This window comes from Rhinolophus sinicus, linkage group LG01, assembly GCF_036562045.2.
Source record: "Rhinolophus sinicus isolate RSC01 linkage group LG01, ASM3656204v1, whole genome shotgun sequence".
NCBI lineage: Eukaryota > Metazoa > Chordata > Mammalia > Chiroptera > Rhinolophidae > Rhinolophus > Rhinolophus sinicus.
Window position 1 is genome coordinate 59893727 of NC_133751.1, and position 19402 is coordinate 59913128.

General features: G+C 44.5%; 1 protein-coding gene across 26 annotated transcripts in view; it reads right to left on the reverse strand.

Moving 5' to 3' along the window:
- Positions 1-19402, reverse strand: part of KALRN (kalirin RhoGEF kinase) — a 617732-nt gene that overhangs the window by 269494 nt on the left and 328836 nt on the right. For 17 of the 26 annotated variants that reach the window (XM_019738949.2, XM_019738957.2, XM_019738947.2 and 14 more), the window contains 3 exons: positions 18087-18295; positions 14595-14769; positions 1961-2156 (listed from right to left, as the gene is read on the reverse strand). In XM_019738949.2, coding sequence (XP_019594508.2) covers positions 1961-2156; positions 14595-14769; positions 18087-18295 — 580 coding nt within the window. The remainder of the gene's footprint in view (positions 1-1960; positions 2157-14594; positions 14770-18086; positions 18296-19402) is intronic. The other 9 variants (XM_019738972.2, XM_019738955.2, XM_019738953.2 and 6 more) reach the window with 1 other exon arrangement.

Consider the following 19402-nt stretch of genomic DNA (forward strand, 5'->3'; position numbering starts at 1 on the left):
GTTGCAGGTTTTCAGGCAGATGAGCTCCCGTCCTGCCAGACGCATCAGTACTGAGGGGTGAAGGGCGAACATGCCTGCAGGGCTTCTCTGCCCCAGCCTCTGCCCTAGGTACTGTATCTATATTCCCTCATCGTCCCAGGCTTAGCTGGATGAGCGGCTATTGTGAGCATCATGAGGGCAAGCCGAACGGTGAAACCCTGAGTCCAGAGAGGGTTCCCCATCACAGAGAAAGGATTACAGTTTCCCCACCTTCTCTATCAAGGCTGTGAAAAGAAACAAAGCATGGCTTAGAATTCTGCTTCTCAAACTTTACTGTGCACATGATTTGCTTGGAGATTTTGTTAACATGCAGATTCAGATTCATGAGTCTGGGATTCTGCATTTCTAATCAGCGCTCAGTGACGCTGATGCTGTGGGCCCAGGGCCACACTTCGAGTGGCAAGGTCCTAGATCAGCCGTCCTACCATAGTGGTGCATCACGTCACCGGGAAGCTGATGGTTGGGCCCGACCCCAAGAGATTCTGATGTGGCTCGTTCTAGGGAAGAGCCCTTAAACTTGCATTTCCAACAAGTCCTCGGGGAATACTGATGCTGCCGATCTGGGAACCACCTTTGGGAGTCCCTGTCCTGGGGCATTCCATAGCTATCAGCGGCTGTGATTTAACCATCCTGATAAAAAGCAGTGGTTCTCAGCCCTGGCTGCACAGAGGGATCACCTGAGGAGCTTTCTGCTGACGCCCAAGTCCCACTCGCAGGGTGTTAAATCAGAATACCTGGGGGCATTGTCATGTTTAAAACAGTCGCCAGATAGACCAATGTGAATGGCCCGGTCTGCACACCAGACCGTGTGCAGACTGGGCCTCAGAGGCAGCTGCTACCTATTCACAACACAAACGAAAATTCAAGAAAGGATTATGTTGACCAAAGTGAACAGAATTTGCCGGGTGCCTCTCCTCTGGTTGGAAGTGAAGTTCCTTTGAATGCTGGCACGCACTCTCTCAGGTCGTTAAAAGAAACATGGTACCCTGAAGTTAAGTTTGATTGCTAAGGTCCACCTGACAGTCTCATGATTCTAAATATCCTTCAGGATCAACAGGGACATGGACCAATGGTGTTTTAAAGAGTGGATGGCCTGAGCCCCTGTCTGCCTCCTCCTGGAGGGTGAGGAACCTGAGCCAGTGAGGACCTGCTGAGTTTGGGCGGACAGATCTGGGTTCTACCACTCCACTGGTATGTGCCCAGACAAGTGACTTCTTTGTCCTGGAGTAGTGGGACCAGGGGACCACGATGGCTCCCTCCAGTTCTGACACCAGAGGACAATTTGGAGAGTGGCAGGTGTAACAGTCAGGGCTCACGCATTTGTGGGATAAATAGTAAATAAATTCCAAGCAGGAAAAGAAGTCAAACCTGGGGAACTCAGCCATATTTTCTTGAGAAGTAATACAACTCTATGACCTTGCCATAAATTTTTATCAACGCTTCCTATGCTCCTGCACAGACCAGTGATAGGAAAACAGGACTCTGAGAGGCAGGAACAGGAAACAGGGAGGCAGCCCTGGGGGTGGAGGACAGGGCAGGAGAGCGTGTGAGGGGAGGAGGGAGTAGAATAGCGGAAATGTATACATGTGAATACAATTCACATGGACGGCTGACTGCTTTTGAAGTCAGCCTGGTTTGTTTTTTCCAGGCTACCATTTTTTTTCAGTCTGTGCTAATTTTGATCATTGATATTTCCCATTCTCTCTACAGCTCCGAGACCCTGGCCTTACTCCCACCTTCACCACAGCCTGACTGGCCAACCTTGGACAAGTTACTTCAGCTCTCATGCTTCAGTGTCTGTCCCTTGTATCTATAGGAATAAAACGGATGGGCAGAGTGGAAGTGCCCGTTGGAATCACGCGGGTGTTCTAGCTTTCATCACCTCCCTGCCAGGAGAACGAGGATGAGACAGGTCACCTACCCGAGGCCTGGACCTCCATGATGTACTGGTGTAGGTCCTGGCCCTGCTGGATGACCTCGAAGGTCATGTTGTTCATGGCCAGCTTCCGCTCCGTGTGGCGCTGCAGCCGCTGCTCTGCCAGCGTCAGATCCTCCGTGTTGAAGTCATTCATCTGCCGGAGCAAGTCCTCATTCCAAGCGTCGAGCTCTGCCGTCACCTGTGAGACAACAACCGTCAGTACAGGCTTGCTGAACCGGACACTTCCTTTACGACCACGGCAATCATTCTCAGAGAGGAGCTCCAAAGTACCAAATCGGAAAATAATCCCACCCGATACATGTTATCAGATGAAAACTGTGCTAGCATGCTTCTCAGGTCCGTTATCTTATGTACCCCCACGACAGCCCTGTGAAGGCAGTGGCACAGGTACTGTCACCTTCTTTTCCAAGAAGAGAAAATGAAAGCCTCACCCAGATCAAACCGTCGCAGGACGGCTCAGGCAGCCTAAGCACATATCCCAGAGCCCCAGCTTAGTGATTTTCACTGTGCTGGACCTCATCCCAGCTGACACATGGCACACACTTCCCAGTTATCAAGTGTTGCTGCTCAAGGAGCATCAGGGGACAAAGGGAAGGAGAAGACCAGCTGGAGGCAGCTGGGAGGTGGCGCTCTTATCTCTTGTGCTGGGGCCATACAGACTGGGATGGGAGTGGCGAGCAGTCTGCCATGAGGGGCTGCTGTCTGGGGCACAGGATTACATGTTTTGTCTAACGGCAAGACCTTTCTTCATTGAAAGGATAGTTGCTGTCTTTCATGCAGAGATGGGGCGGAAAATACCATCTTCGCTGTCTGCGTCCCCACCTCATTCAGGTCAACTACGGGACCCACTGAGCCCAGCAGGAAACCTAGTATCTACTCATTGTGGGGAAACCCTTGGGGAACAGGTTAGCGGCAAAACAGGTCTTTAATATACCCATCTTTGAAAAATACTTCATTCTCTAACTAGAGAAAGGAGTTAAATTGAGAAGAGAGAGAACTGATTTATAATTTATAAGAGGTAATTTATAGGATGACAAGGCCTATATAGACCAGGGCTATGACTCTGTTTTTCCTTCCTGTATTTAAAAAATTAAAGTAATTTATATACCATAAGACACACATATTTTAAGCATTTGTTCTATGAGTTTTGACAATTTTATACACCCATGTAGTCATCCCCCAAAACAAAAATGAACCTTTCCATCACTTTAGGGAGTCCGCTGGTTGCCCCCTCCCAGGGGTTCCTGCTCCCACCCCGACTCAGGTATCACTTTCTGATTTTTGTCATGACAGATGGAAGTTAGCCTTCTCTTGGATTTCATACAACGAAATCGTACAGTACGTACTCTTTTATGTCTGGCTTCTTGTGTCCCACATTCTGTATTTAAGATTTATCCATGTTCTGTGTCTGTTCCTCCCTCCTGCTGTGTGGTGTTCCATTCAGTGGATATTCCACCATTTGTTTATCTGCTCTCCAGCTGATGAACTTTTGGGTTGTTTCCACTGTTTGGCTAATGGGAATCAGGCTTGTGTGAAAGTTCTTATACCAATCCATCTGTGGATACAGGTTTCCATTTCTCTTGAAATGGAAGCAAGTATAAAGTCATAAGGTAAGTGTATGTTGAACACTCCCAATAGGAATTTTACATTCCTAATAGGCACGTATGGAAGTTCCAGTTGCTCTACACCCTCACCATCATTTGCTATTATCAGTCTATTTAAATTTAGTCAACCTAGTGGGTGTGCAGCGATATCTCATTATGTTTTAGGATGACTAAGGATAGCGAGCACGTTTTCGTGTGCTTATTGGCCATTTGTCTCTACTTTTGTAAAGTGTTTTTTAAGTCTTTTGCCTATTTTTCAAAACCTAGGCTACTTATCTTTTGATTATAGATTTGTGAGAGTTCTTAATATACGCTGGATATAAGTCATTTATCAGGTAATGTATTGAAAGTAACCCAAGGAAATAGTCTATTTCCTTGCCTACAAACTAAGAGAAGCTAACGCAAAATGAACACAACAAGCATCAAAGGAAGAGCCTGCCTTCTTTTCAATTTTGGTTTTTGTTTTGTTTCCTTGAAACCGAGTCTATGAAGGGTCTGTCTGCTGCAGGAAGAACTCAGAGGGGTCCCAAGGCCAGGAATCTGTGGAGTAGAAAGTGTCGAGGGACCTGGTGAAGAAGAGTTGAGTAAAATTGAGGTGCTTAAGTTAGGAGACAGAGGCTCAGAGGTCTGGTATCTTGGGAATTTGAATCTAAACCAAATATGTCCAGAATTCTATATCCAGTGTTTCTATATTTTTTCCTCCCTCCTCCCCTGCCATCTTCCACCCTCACCACCTGACACCATTAAGCTGTAGGGCTCAACTCTGTTATGAAGCCTGAAGAATGAGAATTTCAAGGGACTACTCAGCAGAACAGCCTGACTCCTAAGCCTGCCCTCCCTGGTCTAAGAGCTCTTCACTCTGTGTCAGGCTCTCTTCCCATTCCCCCTGACATGCTGATACTCAGAGCCCTGTAATAGTCTGATTTGTGTATTTCTTTTCTCCCCCCCCAATTTATTTGTGTATTTCTAATGTTTACTGGAGTTTATTTTCTTTTCTATGGTCTTTCATTTAGTTCCTCCTCACTCCCTTCTTTCTGGGGTACACGTCTGCCACACAGCAGGTGCTCATTTTTTTTTTAAAGAAAAACTTTGTTTTCCAACCCGAAGCCCACCTACTGCTAATGAACAACCTAGCTTTCCAGCCTCATCTCATGCTCGTCTGTTATATGAACCAGTCAGCTGGTTTACTCGCTGACCCTGAGAGCTAGCTCTGCCCTCTCCCGCCTCTTTCCCTGGCTCAATAGCCCTGAAATGCCCATGTCCCTCCTCCCAGTCAGTTCAAGTCCCCCCTCCCCACCCCCTTCAACGTAAACCCAATGGTATGGAAGCAACCCTCAGACCCAGACTTTTATCTTTGGCTTTTATACATGGGGCATGGGTTAGTTTGCTAACACAGAGACAAGACTGTGAAAAGAAAAATCTGCACTGGGGAATTAATTCGGTGATTTAACTCCATTTGGAAAAGAAACCTGGAATAATTTGTTCAGGGCAGAAACTAGGGCTTGAACCAAATGAAAGATAGAGCACAAGGTGCCCATAGGGCATTCAGCTTTCAATCAGCCTATTTGCTTTCTCCTTCCACTCAATTAGCTCCATCTCAGCTCCTGGCCCACTCACTCTTGGCTCCAGTGGCCTCGATCTCCCTCACATTCCTGAATTAATTGGAGTGTTAGGGTATGATGACCTCTTTGAGAGATACAGTGGCAACATCTCTAGTCTAACAAATGTCTACTCTAGTACCACAGACCGAAGGGAAATCAAAAAAGGAGCTAAACAGAAACTTATAAAGGCTAAGAGGTGATGGGAAATGGGAAGGCTCATTTCAAAGCGAAGCCCAAGACTTTCTTGTCAGATGATTCACTGAATCCAGCTTTCTGCTGCCAAAAATTGACCCTAAGGACTTGGTTTAGCAGCCACCTTGGTTCTCTGTTCTCAGGGAGCCCTCTCCATTGGCTTCTCCCCTTTCCCAAGTCTCTCTCAGTATTTACATGTAGAGAACATGTTACCCCACCCCTCATAATGATTTTTGTTCTATACCTGCCCCTTCTCTTCCCACTTCCTGTGGTCTATTTCCATTAACTGAGCCCTTTGTTAACACCTGCAAAGTTGGAAATCTCACTATGTAGCCCTTTTCTTCAGATAATTTTTAGATGCTGGTCATCATGATAAAGATACTGCTCATGGTTGAAGAAGGTGTTTTACCTTGTATTGCGCATTTATTATGGAATAGACAGTGTGTCAAGCATTTGACTAACCTTCTTTTATTTAATCCTCATCACTACTCTAGGAGGAAACTAAGGCACAGAGGAGTCAGATCATTTTCCCCCCGGTCACAGAGCTGGCAGTGGTAGAGCTAAGTATTCAACTACAAAGTCCAGTGCCCTTAACCATGGCATTATATCAATAATGTTGGTCTAAGAACTTACTGTGGGGGTATTTTTATCTTTCCTGCTTCAGAGAAGTGGCCAGTTAACCTCTACCATTTTCTTCTTAAAAAAACAAACAAAACCCAACCCACGATAACTCCCTTTTCTTCACTTCACATGAACTTTTTAAATGAATCATGCGTTCCTTGAATAGGTGCATAAATTAATTGTGTGTTTGTGGCCATATATAAATGCCAGGAAAAATTTACCCTGGTAAGAAAACACAGCCTTGCCCAAAAAGGATATTTTTGTAAGAGTGTGGTAATTTTTTTTAATTGACTGTCAGATTACTCAGTAGAAAAGAGGTCTTAATCTATCGAGAATTCTTTGGTCCCATAGGGGCTTTTGTCATGAACAGGAGACACATCTGCAATACGGTATCAGGGTGGGAACAGGTGAGGGCTTCCGCAGAGAGAAGTGTAAGCTGCCCTCTGTACGGCAAGAGCAACGCCTTTGCTTCCACACCAGCTGCACAAACACTCAGGGACTGCCTAGTATGACCTGGTAACACATTCAGAGAGAAACAATGGAAAAGAACGAGATGCTTAAAATATGGAAATATATGAATATAGGAAAGTACATCGTGAATAATAATGATAACAATGTCGATTACAATGCACTAAGTATTTTTTAATTAAGTGCCAGGTACTTTGCTAAAAATGTTCTACGTTTTAACTCATTAAATCCTTAATAACTCTATGGGCTAGGAATCACTATTCTCATCCCCATTTCTCAGATGAGGAAACTGAATAAGAAGCTTGCCTAAGGTGGCATAAATAGGAAAGTTGGTGAAACAGGTTTCAAACCCATGCAGCCTAACTCAAAATACTATATACTCAATGATTGTGCTATCTGCCTCTCAGCATATGGGGTGTGTGTGTGTGTGATATACATGTATGTGTATCTATATCACATATGTTACATACATTAAGGTTCAATCCCATTCCGACTAAGAGTAGAAGGATGGGTCCAAGGCATTTTATTGGGGTGAGATGCTCTGAAATACATGGACTATCAACTGCAAAATGAACATCTTCCTGTATTTTTATGGTGTCATTATTTTTATGAAGATGAAAAAAGTGAAAGCTAAATATTCTCCACTGACCTACAAGTAGTGGATAATAGGTAAAGACATATTGCCGCTAAAGAGACAGTCTCATTGCCTGGGAAAAACTATTTTATCTGCAATGGGTTTGCATATTGATATAGGTGACTACTGTAAAACCAAAACTAAATTACCATAGTCATTTATTCTTCTTGTCTAAGAATGTAAAGTTTTTTCTGTTAACTTATAAAATGATGGAAGTAGTGAATTCTAATACAGATTACTTTAAAGGTGTATCATAGCATTTCATAGCACTTCATTCTACATTTTAGAAATATATATAACCTATCTAAAGAGTTAAAATATTTATTTATGTAGCTATATAAAGACCTATGAGAATATCACAACAATTTTCTAGAAAAGCAAAAGGGTTTGGTATTAAAGAAATACTCAGTTGTTTTTAAATTTTGCCCAAATAATATAAAAACATATTGCAACAGGCTGTACTTGATGAGTTCCAATGTTCAGTTTCTAATTTCTATTCCAATTGGATAATTTGGATAATGGAACAATTTTTATGACCAAGTTCATGTTCTTTTCTTCATTATCATGATGATTAAAGCTGAGATCTTTGATGTAGTAACGATTGATTTTGAGTGGTTATTTTGACCATATCTTTGCCTCTTAATCAGTTTGAGACATATGGGAATCTATTGTTTTCCAAAGATCTCCTGTGTTGAAGAGATCCTACAACATATATCATTCACTCATTCTAGTACTCATCAATGCTTCAGTGTCAGAATGTTTTTTTTCCAGGTAAGCTACGTACCTAGTACTGGGGCTTACATCCGCTTCCTTCTGCTGAATTCCCTGCATCCCTTCCAGAAACAAGAAGCATACAGCATTTGAACCTTGATAACGGAACCTGATTTGAGGTCCACAGCTCCAGACCCACCCCATTACCAAGTAATATGAAAGTTTCCATCAGGGATGTCTGATAATTTGCTGGATACTGATGACTTGCCAGAATAGTAAAGCTGTGTGAATAATCATTTCTTTCCATAAATGGAAGATGGAAGGGGAAACCCCTTAATGATCTTGAAATGAATTTGACAAAAGTCTAGAAGAGTATATCACGTAAATAGTTCGTGCAAACTTTGGCTTATTTTATTGAATTTATTCTGTATTTCCTTCTCAAAGGATTTGGGGTCCATGTAGAAAATGCGACAGTGATCCCTAGGAGGCATCCACCAAGAATGACCTCAAATAGATCTCATTTTCTTTCTTGATACAGTTACTATGTGGGTGCGTTTGAGGATATATTGCAAACACGGAGAACAGCAAGGTTCTGCAGAGCCTCACATCGTATCTGGTTATGAAGTTGGTCATAACGAAAAGGTTATGAAGTTGGACTGGATGATGCGGCCCTTAAATGATCCACAGTCAACAGAAGGACGGTGCAGCCTGATGGCTCCATGTCACGGAGGAAAACGCACAGTGAAGGCCCTGCCTGACCTGGCCAGTGTTTCCCACAGCCACATTGTTGATAGCGTCACGCGGGCAGCCTGCGGGGTCTCCGCTCCCGCTCCCCACATAAGAACGCAGGACATGGTGAGGCCAAAAAGGAACACCCACAGAGCCATAGACAGGGGAGTCATACCACTATATTCTCGCTGGCGGCTGGAGCCTCACGACCTGCAACCTGCTGTCCGCTTCTCTGCCTGCCACCCAACCAACTCCCCAACCAGCGTAGCCACAGCAGGTATATCAGTGGCCAATGGCTCACTGGTTACAGCTGACGGCCAACTAGCCACAGCTGAGGGCCATCCACCACCCAAGCCAGCACCTTTCCACGTGAGGCCAAGAGCCTGGAAACTTTTCTCTGGGACTCTGTCCCCACAATAGCAATACTAAATTAAATTTATTTTGATAAGCTAAATAACTGGGCCAACATTTAAAAAAGTAAAATTTGAGAGGGAAAATACATAATACATAAATGGTTTTCATTGACATTAAAAGTCAGCGTATTAGAAGCAATTGCCTTGAAAAAATAATGAAGGGCTTTCAAGGGAGTACAAGCCTAGACAAGACAGGTGAGGAGGTCTCTGAAAAGGCTGCTGGCTGCCCTGGGAAGTGCAGTGTCCTACGTGCCATGCCCAGAGGTGAGCCTCCTAAGAACAGGCGTGGCTAACTCAAGTCCCGTCAGCAACAGGCTACCAGGAGAGTCAGGTGTGTAGAAACCAGGCCACATCCAAAAGGAGGTGAATACATTGGAAATATGTACCACAGAGAAGGGTTGATGATGAAGAGCAATAGTCATCAAATTTTTAGAGTTGGAGGGGACCGTAGAAATAACTTACACAATCTCAGTGTTTTTCAGATAAACGGAAAGAGGCCTGGGATGACCATTTTCAAATATTTTTCAGGCTGCCAAATAAAAGAGGGAACAGATTTGTCCTGTTTTTCCAGAGCAGAAATAGGACCAAAGTGGAGCAGGGTGGAGATTTTGGTTTAACACAACAATGAAATCCTGAGCTCCCTCTTCACCACTCCCCCTCAGCCTCCACCCCCGCTTCTGGGCTCTGGAGAGATTCTGGTAGAGGCTGGGTGGCATCCTCTCGGGATGCCAAATCCTGCCCACCACCAACTCTTACCTGTCCTCTAAATGTAGTTTCATCGAGAAACTTTCCCTGGGCAGCCTGATACAGCTAAGCATTCCTGCCTCAGCGTTGCCTCAAACCGTGAGCCTCTCCCTTTCACAGAATTATCACATTGTATGATCGTTCTGTTTCTGTGCTTCTCCCCAGCTAGGCCCCCAATGTCAGGGACTGTTTGTATCCACAATGCCCAACATAGTTTTTGGTACATAGTAGGTGCTCACTAGATAGGTATGAATTTCTATCAGGTAAAAGTTGACTGAGCAATCTCTTTCAAGTATAAAATGTTATGGCCTCTGCATCCAACCAACTAAAGAGCTGAGACCGTCAGTAAATTACAATCAGCTTTCTCTCTTCTAGGTGGGATTTTCTTCTTCGAAGGCATTCCTACCCCAGCCTCAGCCTGGCCCCGCCTTGTCCTAATGTGGACCCTATAGATTGATAGTTGGCTATTCCATTCCTTACTCGGGTTAATTACACAGATTAATTTTCAGGTGCATTGAGCAAGCTTTGTAATTATAGTCAGAGATTTAAAAGAAAGACCATAACTGTGATCCATTTTTCATCAAGTCCTTTGTTTAGAGTATCTTTCTTGGTATCATTTCTAGTACTCTCCAATGGGAGTATGCCCACCCTGAGGGTGCTCAAGATTATCCATTGATAACAGAGAAAAATTCTCTGCCTACACATATGCATATATATTTGATCAAACCAATATCAAAGATAGGAAGTTTCCTAACCTTTCCCTGGTAGACTGACGCTGAAGTCTCCGTCTAACCACCTGGCAGACGGTGTGGCAAGACAGGGCCAGGGAAGGTGGCAGCCCCACAATGCAGAGGGCCTGACTGGTTTATTTGTTCCATTGCTTTCAGCATATTTCAAATTATTGCTCTTTTCATGTGTCCACTTAAATGGATTGATCTATTATCTAACTGTAAGTAAACTAACCTTCACAAAAAGACACATGGCTTAACAAGGTTCCTCAAAGAAACTGCAGCTTGAAGATAATACTAATTACAAAAGCACAAGAGAACTTTGAACTCTCTGTCAGCCACGTTGTGGGGTAAAGACACAATGCCAACCTAATCAGACCTGTCAAGGAACCAGGCCAAAAAAATAACTGGAAATTATCCGGGAGATTATTTGAAGTGTGGAACCACAACTTCCAATGAAAAAGCGAAACTTCATCCTAAGGGCACATTGTGTTTTGAGATTATTAGTCAGTGATGCTAGAACATATATAATTTATAAACTAATATATATGCATATATAGGGGGTTCCAAGTTCAAAATTATTTTATTGAGAGGGTGCCTAATCAAAAGAGTTTGGAGACCATGGGCCTGTTCTTGCTTCTGAAAATATTTTTTCTTTCTTTCTGATCATTCTGATGAATTGTAGAAAACAATTTTGATGCATGGAAGCATCAAAAACAATAAAAAGTATCCATAGTCTCACTACCACAAAATAAACATTATTTGCATTTGGTGAACTGTCTCTTCTATCATAACCATTTCATATAAAGTATCTTTCATAGAGATTGGCTGACCCTACAGGAAAATGCTTCATAGAATATCTATAGGTCACTTTGTCTAGTCTCCATGGCGTCTAAGAAGGTATGCCAGGAATGCAGCGCAGCCCTGGGTTTTGAACATTTGCCTAATCCTTTTAGGATAAATTTCACTCTTAGTGGGGGTGCCGGGTCATCTCATCCCAGGTTGCACTGTGGGAGCCACATACACCATCTTACTGAGCAGGAGACCGGTGCAGCAACTCCTGTATTATCTTAATTCTTAAATTAATTAGCCCAATTTAGCCATCAGTGATATGGTTAAGGAGTCATGCTTAGATTCTCCAGATGTCATGGGAGCAATCCTGCCCAGGTTTTCAGTAATCCCCAGGAATTCTGAATATGTTCATCAGATTCCTTCCTTTAGGGAAGGAAACCAAAGCTGTAGGTCCTGCAATGACAGCCCCTGCCCTGCCTTATGTCAGCTCTGACACATCTCTCATTACAGAAACCACCCTCAGTTTCACACTCTGAATCTTTTCTAGATGTTTGCTCTTCATCCCCACAGTAAAACACTAGCTGGTATTTGAAAAAAATCTCCTCACCCTCAAAAATAACTTCTGACAATTTGGCTTGAAGCAGAACTTTTCCATAGGTTTGGCAGGATTTTCATTTCTATCGAAGATGAACTGCAGCATTTCCCCAAGCTTTGGGCCACACCCAAAACAGGGAACAAGACCCTTTTTAAAACCTGGATGTTGCTGCCTAAACCAGAGGGTGCAGAACCAAATTACTACTTTTATCTTACTCATTTTATTAGACCCTCATACTATTTCCCCACGTTTTCTCTACTGCATACATACCAAGCAGCCTAAGTTGTTGTTCAGGATTCAGGATGGGAGGGGGAATTTTTGTACAATACAAAGGCTGAAGAATGCAAATCCTACAATTCAAATATCAAGATCCCCTGTTGCAACATTTAAATAGGATCCATTCGATGTACAGTTAGCTTCTTTTTAAAGGATTTTTTTTTGCATATACTTTGGATTGTTTTTCAGGAATTAAAATGGATTTTCCTAGAATCACTGCAGATGAACACACCCCAGCGATACCCCCAGCTGACATCAGGGGTACAGTTCATGGCGAAGGAAGCTAACCAACCCACTCTGGAAATGAACCAGGAACCCTGACCTCAAAACCACAGCCAATGAGATAACCCTTAAACCACCAAACTCAGATTGCTTCCTTCCCCTTAAGCAGATTTTGATGTGGACCTTGAACGACAGGAGAGTAAATAGAAAAACACAACAGCAAAATCACCACAACTGCTGACATAATTTCCCCCTGGATGCATTCTAACTCTGTGGGCAAAATGGAGCCGAGGAAGGGCTGAGGGAGCGCCAGGGGCCTACATCACTGCAATGGAATATAACCTCTATTTGTTTTTGTGGGTCTCACTCCCAATTACCAAAGAATAATAACTCACACCCCTTCTTTCCTCTGTTGCCTGTGTTGCCCCACCTTTATGAAGTTCACCACATTCACTCTTTGCTGCCATGCCAATATCTCGGCTTTTCCACTGGCATTTTAACTCTTCTTTCAATATATGTTTAATGCTCCTTGACACCTGGAATCCTTATGAGTGTAGATTCAAAATACTCATAAATTATAAATAAATGCACCCAAAGTTATAGAATAAGTTGGAAGGATAATCAAGATCTAGATTTAAGGACTTAAATCTTTTCCTTTGTCCCACAGCCTGTCCAGAAAGCACCTTTTAGGACATGAAATCTTTAAGCAAGAAACTGCGGTAGCTTCCCGGGAGGCAGGTAGAGGTGTGTTTATGAGAACAGAAAGACCCTAAAGAGTAAGGGACAGAAAGGACTGCTTTTCTTTTACATCTGATTCTAAATATGAATATGTTTGGTCTCAGGATTGAAAACAAGGGCAGCTGTTGCCAGGATAGTTTTCTGGTCCTGCGTGGGATTGGGATATTGGAGCTTTCAACATAAAAAGAAAAAAAAAAAAAGAAAAAAAGTCATTTTCCTTCTGAACCAGTTCCATGGAATTTTCCACAGATACTGCTGGGGAGTCAGTCCCAGAAGCCCCAGCTCGGAGGAGATGGTTGGAATGCAAAACAAAGTTTAAAAATATGGTGGCTGGAGAACTGGATTTCCCTCATACCAGGCCAGCTGGGTGCAAAGAGAAGTCCATGCCTTTAACTTAACCCTTTGCCCTCCTTGAAAAGGCCAAAGGGCCTAGGTGTCAAACCCTGCTGGCCTGTTTCAAAGCAAAACATAATCAAAGGTGGATCTTATTTGGGGCAGACGTTATTATATAATAGTAGGTATTACAAAGGGGACATAAATAGATCAGAAGCCCAATTCTGACCTTTTCAGAATGAACTGAGGAGTCTATGAGATGATGGCTTTAGCACAGACTTATTTTCTTAATAAGCAGAAAGCAAACTGAGGGCACAAGTCTTCCTTCTGGGGCTCCTGACTTCCTGTGTGGGCGGCTGTGTGATGTCATGTATTAGGTCGGTGCGAAAGGAATTGCAGTGTCAGTGTTAAGCCACCTTTAGGCCAGGAGCAGAAACCTTATCTTATATCCATCTTGTCTTGATCCTGTCTTGCTTTACCTCCTAGGGACCTGTGATCAGCGGCCTGGGGCCAGGGTGTGGAGCTGGAGGGCTTGGTAAGGCCCTTTGTGAAACCCTTTGTCGCAGAAAACCCCCTGAAGCGTTGAAGGGGGAACAGCCTTGTTTACCCCCCTCCTATAAAACTCAATACCCCTCTTTGCTCAGCAGGTTTTGATCTTTTCCCTCTACTCTAACCTGACCTCCCGCAGCTCAAACTCCCCAAATAAGTTCGAATAGACTGATCTTGGTCTCCTGCGACTCATTCTTCGGGCGTGCCTAACAAAAAGGTTAAAAATAATTGCAAAAACCACACTTAACTTTTGCACTAACCTAATAATCCCTGATCTATAGTCCTCAGCTGAGGAGACCTCCTAATTTTAACACCTACTTGCTCACGAAGCTGTAGGATTCACGGACTCTCTCCCAATCCCCGAACAGCCAATTCCACGGTCTCTCAGGACCCAAAGTACCAAGAGTCCAAAGCACACCAACAAAACCCTTGTCAATGAAGTCAGCCCCAGACAGACCGTGAAACAGGAGCTCTGCTCGGCAGTGGGGTGGGAGGGATGGAGGGCTCTCACAAGGTGCAATGTGAATTTGTGATTTCTAAAGATGAATCCTTGCTGCATGATGCCTTGGGATCCCCTCAGGCTACTGCGACACTCCCTTCCTTGGGGCGCCCCCTTGGCCGCTCTCCAGACCCCCAGCCCCCCCCACCCTCCTCCGCCCCCTCTACCTCAATGGTGTACTGCTCAAAGATGCGCAGCTGCAGGAAGATGTCCAGCTTGATCTTCCGCTCGTGGAACAGCTCCTCCATCTGAACCTGGGCATCGTCAAGCTGCTGCAGGACCGACTCGATGTGGCTGATGGAGCTACTGTGGGGCGTCTTGTTGTTGGACACAGCCGAGTCCCTGTGGCAGAGTGGAAGAAAAGAGGGGAGGGGCCTGCCATGTTAACAGTGATGGAAGAGCAGGGGCCCTCCTCGCCTGAGCCAGGTGGATGTCAATCAGTCGAGCCATTCAATCGACAGCCGTGTGTCAAGCTCCTCCTGGGAGCCTGGCACTATCTGCTGAGGCAGTGAACCAAAGATACACGTATCCTCTTTGGGGTTCACAACACAGTAGCTCCGAGACGAGCTGCTCTCCTATTCCTCAGACAGAATTGTGGAAAGGATCAAATGAAATAATGCACGGGAAAGGGCTCTACACAGCATACGATAGTAGAGAAATGGAATGGTTCATACATATACGTAGTCTAATATGTGTGGCTTGAATACACACACACGCACACACAAGACTAGACACATTAAACACTATGTGTAAGCGTAGACAAATTAAAGACATAATTCAAAAAACCCTTCCTAGTTTTATTTCACAGGATTGATATGAAAATAAAATGAGATCATGCTGCCAAAGTCATTCATCCACTTTATAATGCGATGCCAAAGTGACAGGCTGGTTATTACACGGGCTTCAAGCTATAGCTAGAGAAGCATGAGACCTGGAGGCTGCAAGTCTGGAGTCAGTCCCCACTCTGACATACGTGGGCTAGTGGCCTTGGGAAGTCACCTCCCCGAGCCCCAGTGGCCTCCTGTAAGGTGGACTTCATAATCCCTGCCCTGCTCACTTCATGGTTTGCTGTTAAGTAAGAGGGTGTGTGTGAACGTGCTCGGTGACCAGGAACGTGTTGTAGGAATGCCTATGAATCCTGAAAGGACACAAGTAAAGTATCAAGGGCTTGACGGGGGCACAGGCCCGACTGGGGAGGGTACAGGATAGGACACAGGAGGCAACAACAAGGTTTCAGGGAGGATGAGTTCTGATTTGGGTGTTAGAAGAACAGGATGAACCCAGACGAGTAGATGGGAAGGGTGCACTTTCCGAGCAGGGAGAGTCTACGCAAAAGTATAAGGGGAGGTGACATTTTGTAGAGGGGAACCAAGAGATAAATATATTGACCTGCTCAGAGAAGTGAGGTGGAGGTGAGACCTCCAAAGAGATCATTATAATAGGAAAACTGGAGGGTAAGAAGTTTACATCTATAGGGCCTCGAGTAAGCTGGAGCCCTGAAACTTGAAATAAATGGGCACATTCAATATCTTGTGACATCTTGCTTTCTTATACAATTGAAGAAGTCAGAAGACAAGGGGAAAATCAGGAGTGTCTGAATCCTCTCACCAGCCAGCTTTCTGATAACCAATCCTTCTAGCTGGTCTCAGAAGCAATGGTATCTGAGCTCACACTGTGTTTCTGAAGGGAACACAAAGCCAGTTTGTCAAAAATCTCTTCTTCCATCATTCAGAGAACTCCCAATTCTATATTCTGTTTGGTCATGAAAGCCCAGCACGGCATGGACACCCCAATCACGAAAGGCACGTAAGAGATGTACTCAGTAGTACGCATTGTGCATTTGGTGAGAACTTTGCTGTTGGGAGGACATGATGGTTCTTCCTGACTGCTCTCTCAGTCGCTCTGCGTCACACGGCTTCCCGAAGGAAGAGAATACCTTCTGACCATTTGGCACAGCACCCGTGCCAGTGTCACACTCACTAGGAATCACAGAGATGACGGGAAACCACCTTAGGGACTTCAGTGATGAGTGCCAGACCTAGACAAGTGGAGACCTACAGAAGATATGCCCTGGTGTGTGGGAGGCAGCCTGCCAAGATCCACTAGGCACCATTTACTTCTTTTCTCTTTGACTGGCCTTGACATCAGGGACGAGAGTCCAGGCAGGAGTCAGGCTAGTGGAGGAATAACTGGTTACCAGTGGGTCTCGGTCACACACCTATGGTCCTCTCTGAAATCCATGGAACTTAAACTTGTGGAACAGGTATCAGCCACAGCATTGCCTTCTCTCTCAGACACGGTGCAAGGTTGGCCATTGTTAAGAGCAAGTGGCACCTCCATAGACGAGCCCCAGAGAGTGAAGCCAGCAAAGCTTGTGCAAAGCAATTGGAGAGAAAACACAAAGCCATCCCAAGATTCTAGAGCTGACAGAGCGCGGAGCGTAAGCCCCTTAATTACACAGACGAACCAGCTGAGACCCAGACAGGTTAAGTCACTGCCCACTATTTGGAATTTTCTTCAGAAACAAATTAACAGTGGAGGTTCCTAGGTAAGCAGACAAAACTGTCATGTATTATACTTTCATGAAGACGAATTAGGGGATGAAGGGAAAGAGGCTGTCTTATTAGAATGCAACACGAGGACTCAGAATATCTCATGTGCACATTTAGAATAGAAATAATGAGTTTCCAACAGAAACACATGCCAGGGCCATTGAAAGGTAAGTTCTCATTGTTTATTTAATTGGACAACTGGTATGGCAGGGAAAGCCCTCTCAATTGCAGCAATTCCTCTAGGCCCCAGGGCTGGCCTGGGACTTGTTGATGAGATTATTTCTGTCCTGGGTTGGCAGAGGTCCCAGCACTCAGTGATTTGGGGATAGAAACCAGCCCCCCCAGGCAGCATCATTAGCACCATCAAATCCTATTTATGCAGCACCTGGGCACACAGCTGGTTGCCCAGGGCTCGATCAAGGACTCACTGACACTTTATCTGAGGAGCTGGCACCCTTGACAGGAAACGGAAACTTGATACTGATGCCAAAAGAAAGGAGGCCCTGGTGTGGATGATTCTAAGTGACTGTCAGGATTTTCTTTCTTAGTTATGGTTCTTTAGGTTGATACAGAAGGATTTTTATTTGCTGGCAGCAAGGAATGGTGGGAAGGTCATGAGTGGGTGATAAAGAACAAAGTGGGACATCACACACTTTCTACATTCCTATGGGGCCAAAACCAGCCGTTTTTGGTCCCATTTTGTGAACTGGGGCACTGGAGTTCAGAGTTCAGCCTGAGATCAGATGTTAAAGAACACTGTACTCCACAGCGGCCATTTCTCCACATGACGGCATTTGCTATATTTCTTAATAAGATGTTGTTTATTTTCTGTTGAATGTTAATTTTTGTGATCATTATGTTACTTACTGATTGCTGATTCATACTGTGACTGGTAACTAAAGCTTTGGAACATCATAGCTGTTCTGTGCACTATTTCATTTTAAACTCAAGTTGAACACAGTGCAGGCATTTTTATACGTGTCAGATGGAGACACTGAAGCTCACACAAGACCACAGAGCTGGCTGTGGCTGAGCCAAGACCGGGACATGACTTATCTCGCGTCTAGTCCGGGGCATTTCCCACTGGAAAGCACTGCCCATGCTGACCTGGCCTCGCTGGGCTCCCCCAGGGAGGGAGGCGCTGACCTGAGCTGCTGGATAAGGTCTTCCCCTTCCTTGATGACATTGAGCGTGGCGTCCAGAGTGGCCGTCTGCTGCTGCTGGAACTGCTTTATCAGTTCCTGGACTGCGTCCACGGAGTCGGCACAGACATCCTCCAGCATCTCCTTCTGAAGGTCTTCCATCCATGTCCACAACTGTGGGGAGAGAGCAGAGACTCCACTCAGGGCAGACGGGAGAGGCCAGGTCTGGGGCAAGGGCAAGAAAGTCCAACTGGGGTCACCCGATACTGCACCAGTCAGTCAGTGCAATGCCAGACTCTCCTCCTCAGCACACCTGTGTGGGCAGGTAGTGCTTCTATATTTATATTCATCACCCGTCTCAGCTAAGTTTACTCCATCAGTGGTGGCATCCCCTAAGGACGCAGCCACCTTTGACCTGACTTCTCTGTAGTGCAGGGAAGCTTGGGGGACTGGGCAGAACAGGAGACTGTGATAAACAAATATTATCTCATCTTTCAGAAAGGAGAAAAGGGAGGGCTCTACACACTTCCTCCAGGAAGCTAGGGGTCGATTCCTAGAAATGTATCATCATTTTACAAATATGTATAAAAGAATGTGATGCTCCATAAGAACCAGAGGAAGATGAATTAAGAAAATGCATTTTATGTTAAATCATTTTGTTCTTTGCAGGATCGCTAGCTTGGTTAGAAAGTTGAATGCTAAAGATGCAGCTTATCTTAATTTCAGTATAAGCATGAGACATCTCCCCCATGATATTTGAAGTGATGAAATGTGGTCAGGATGATATTATTAGTCAGACAACTTTAAAATAGCCAAGTACAGTGTTTTGAATTGAATAAGCACTGGAAATGATGAGGAGTTGAACTGAATTACTGAAAACTCATTTATTGATAGCTCTTCCTCATACTGAAAAGTAGGTCTCCAGGGGCCACAGTGCTCCACTTCTAAATCCCACACTGAACACTTTCATAAACGATGGAGGGAAGGAAGAGTCTCTGTTTGCTTAGAGAGAAGGCATCTTCACCTGGCTGTCAGGAAAGATAAGCTCAGGGCTCTACCAGGAAAAAAGCCAGTAGAGAGAAAAAACTAATAGACAAAACTAATAGGCAGATATGGATTTTGGCCCCTGCTCCTCCTATAACTTGTGGTGCCTTTGCTCACCGTGCTTTTGTGTAAAAGAGGTTGGGGAAAGCATAAAATAAAACGGTTAGCTACCTTCTGGTTCTAACATTCTGTAAGCTAAGAACATGGATAAATATCCACCTCGAGAATATTATTTTA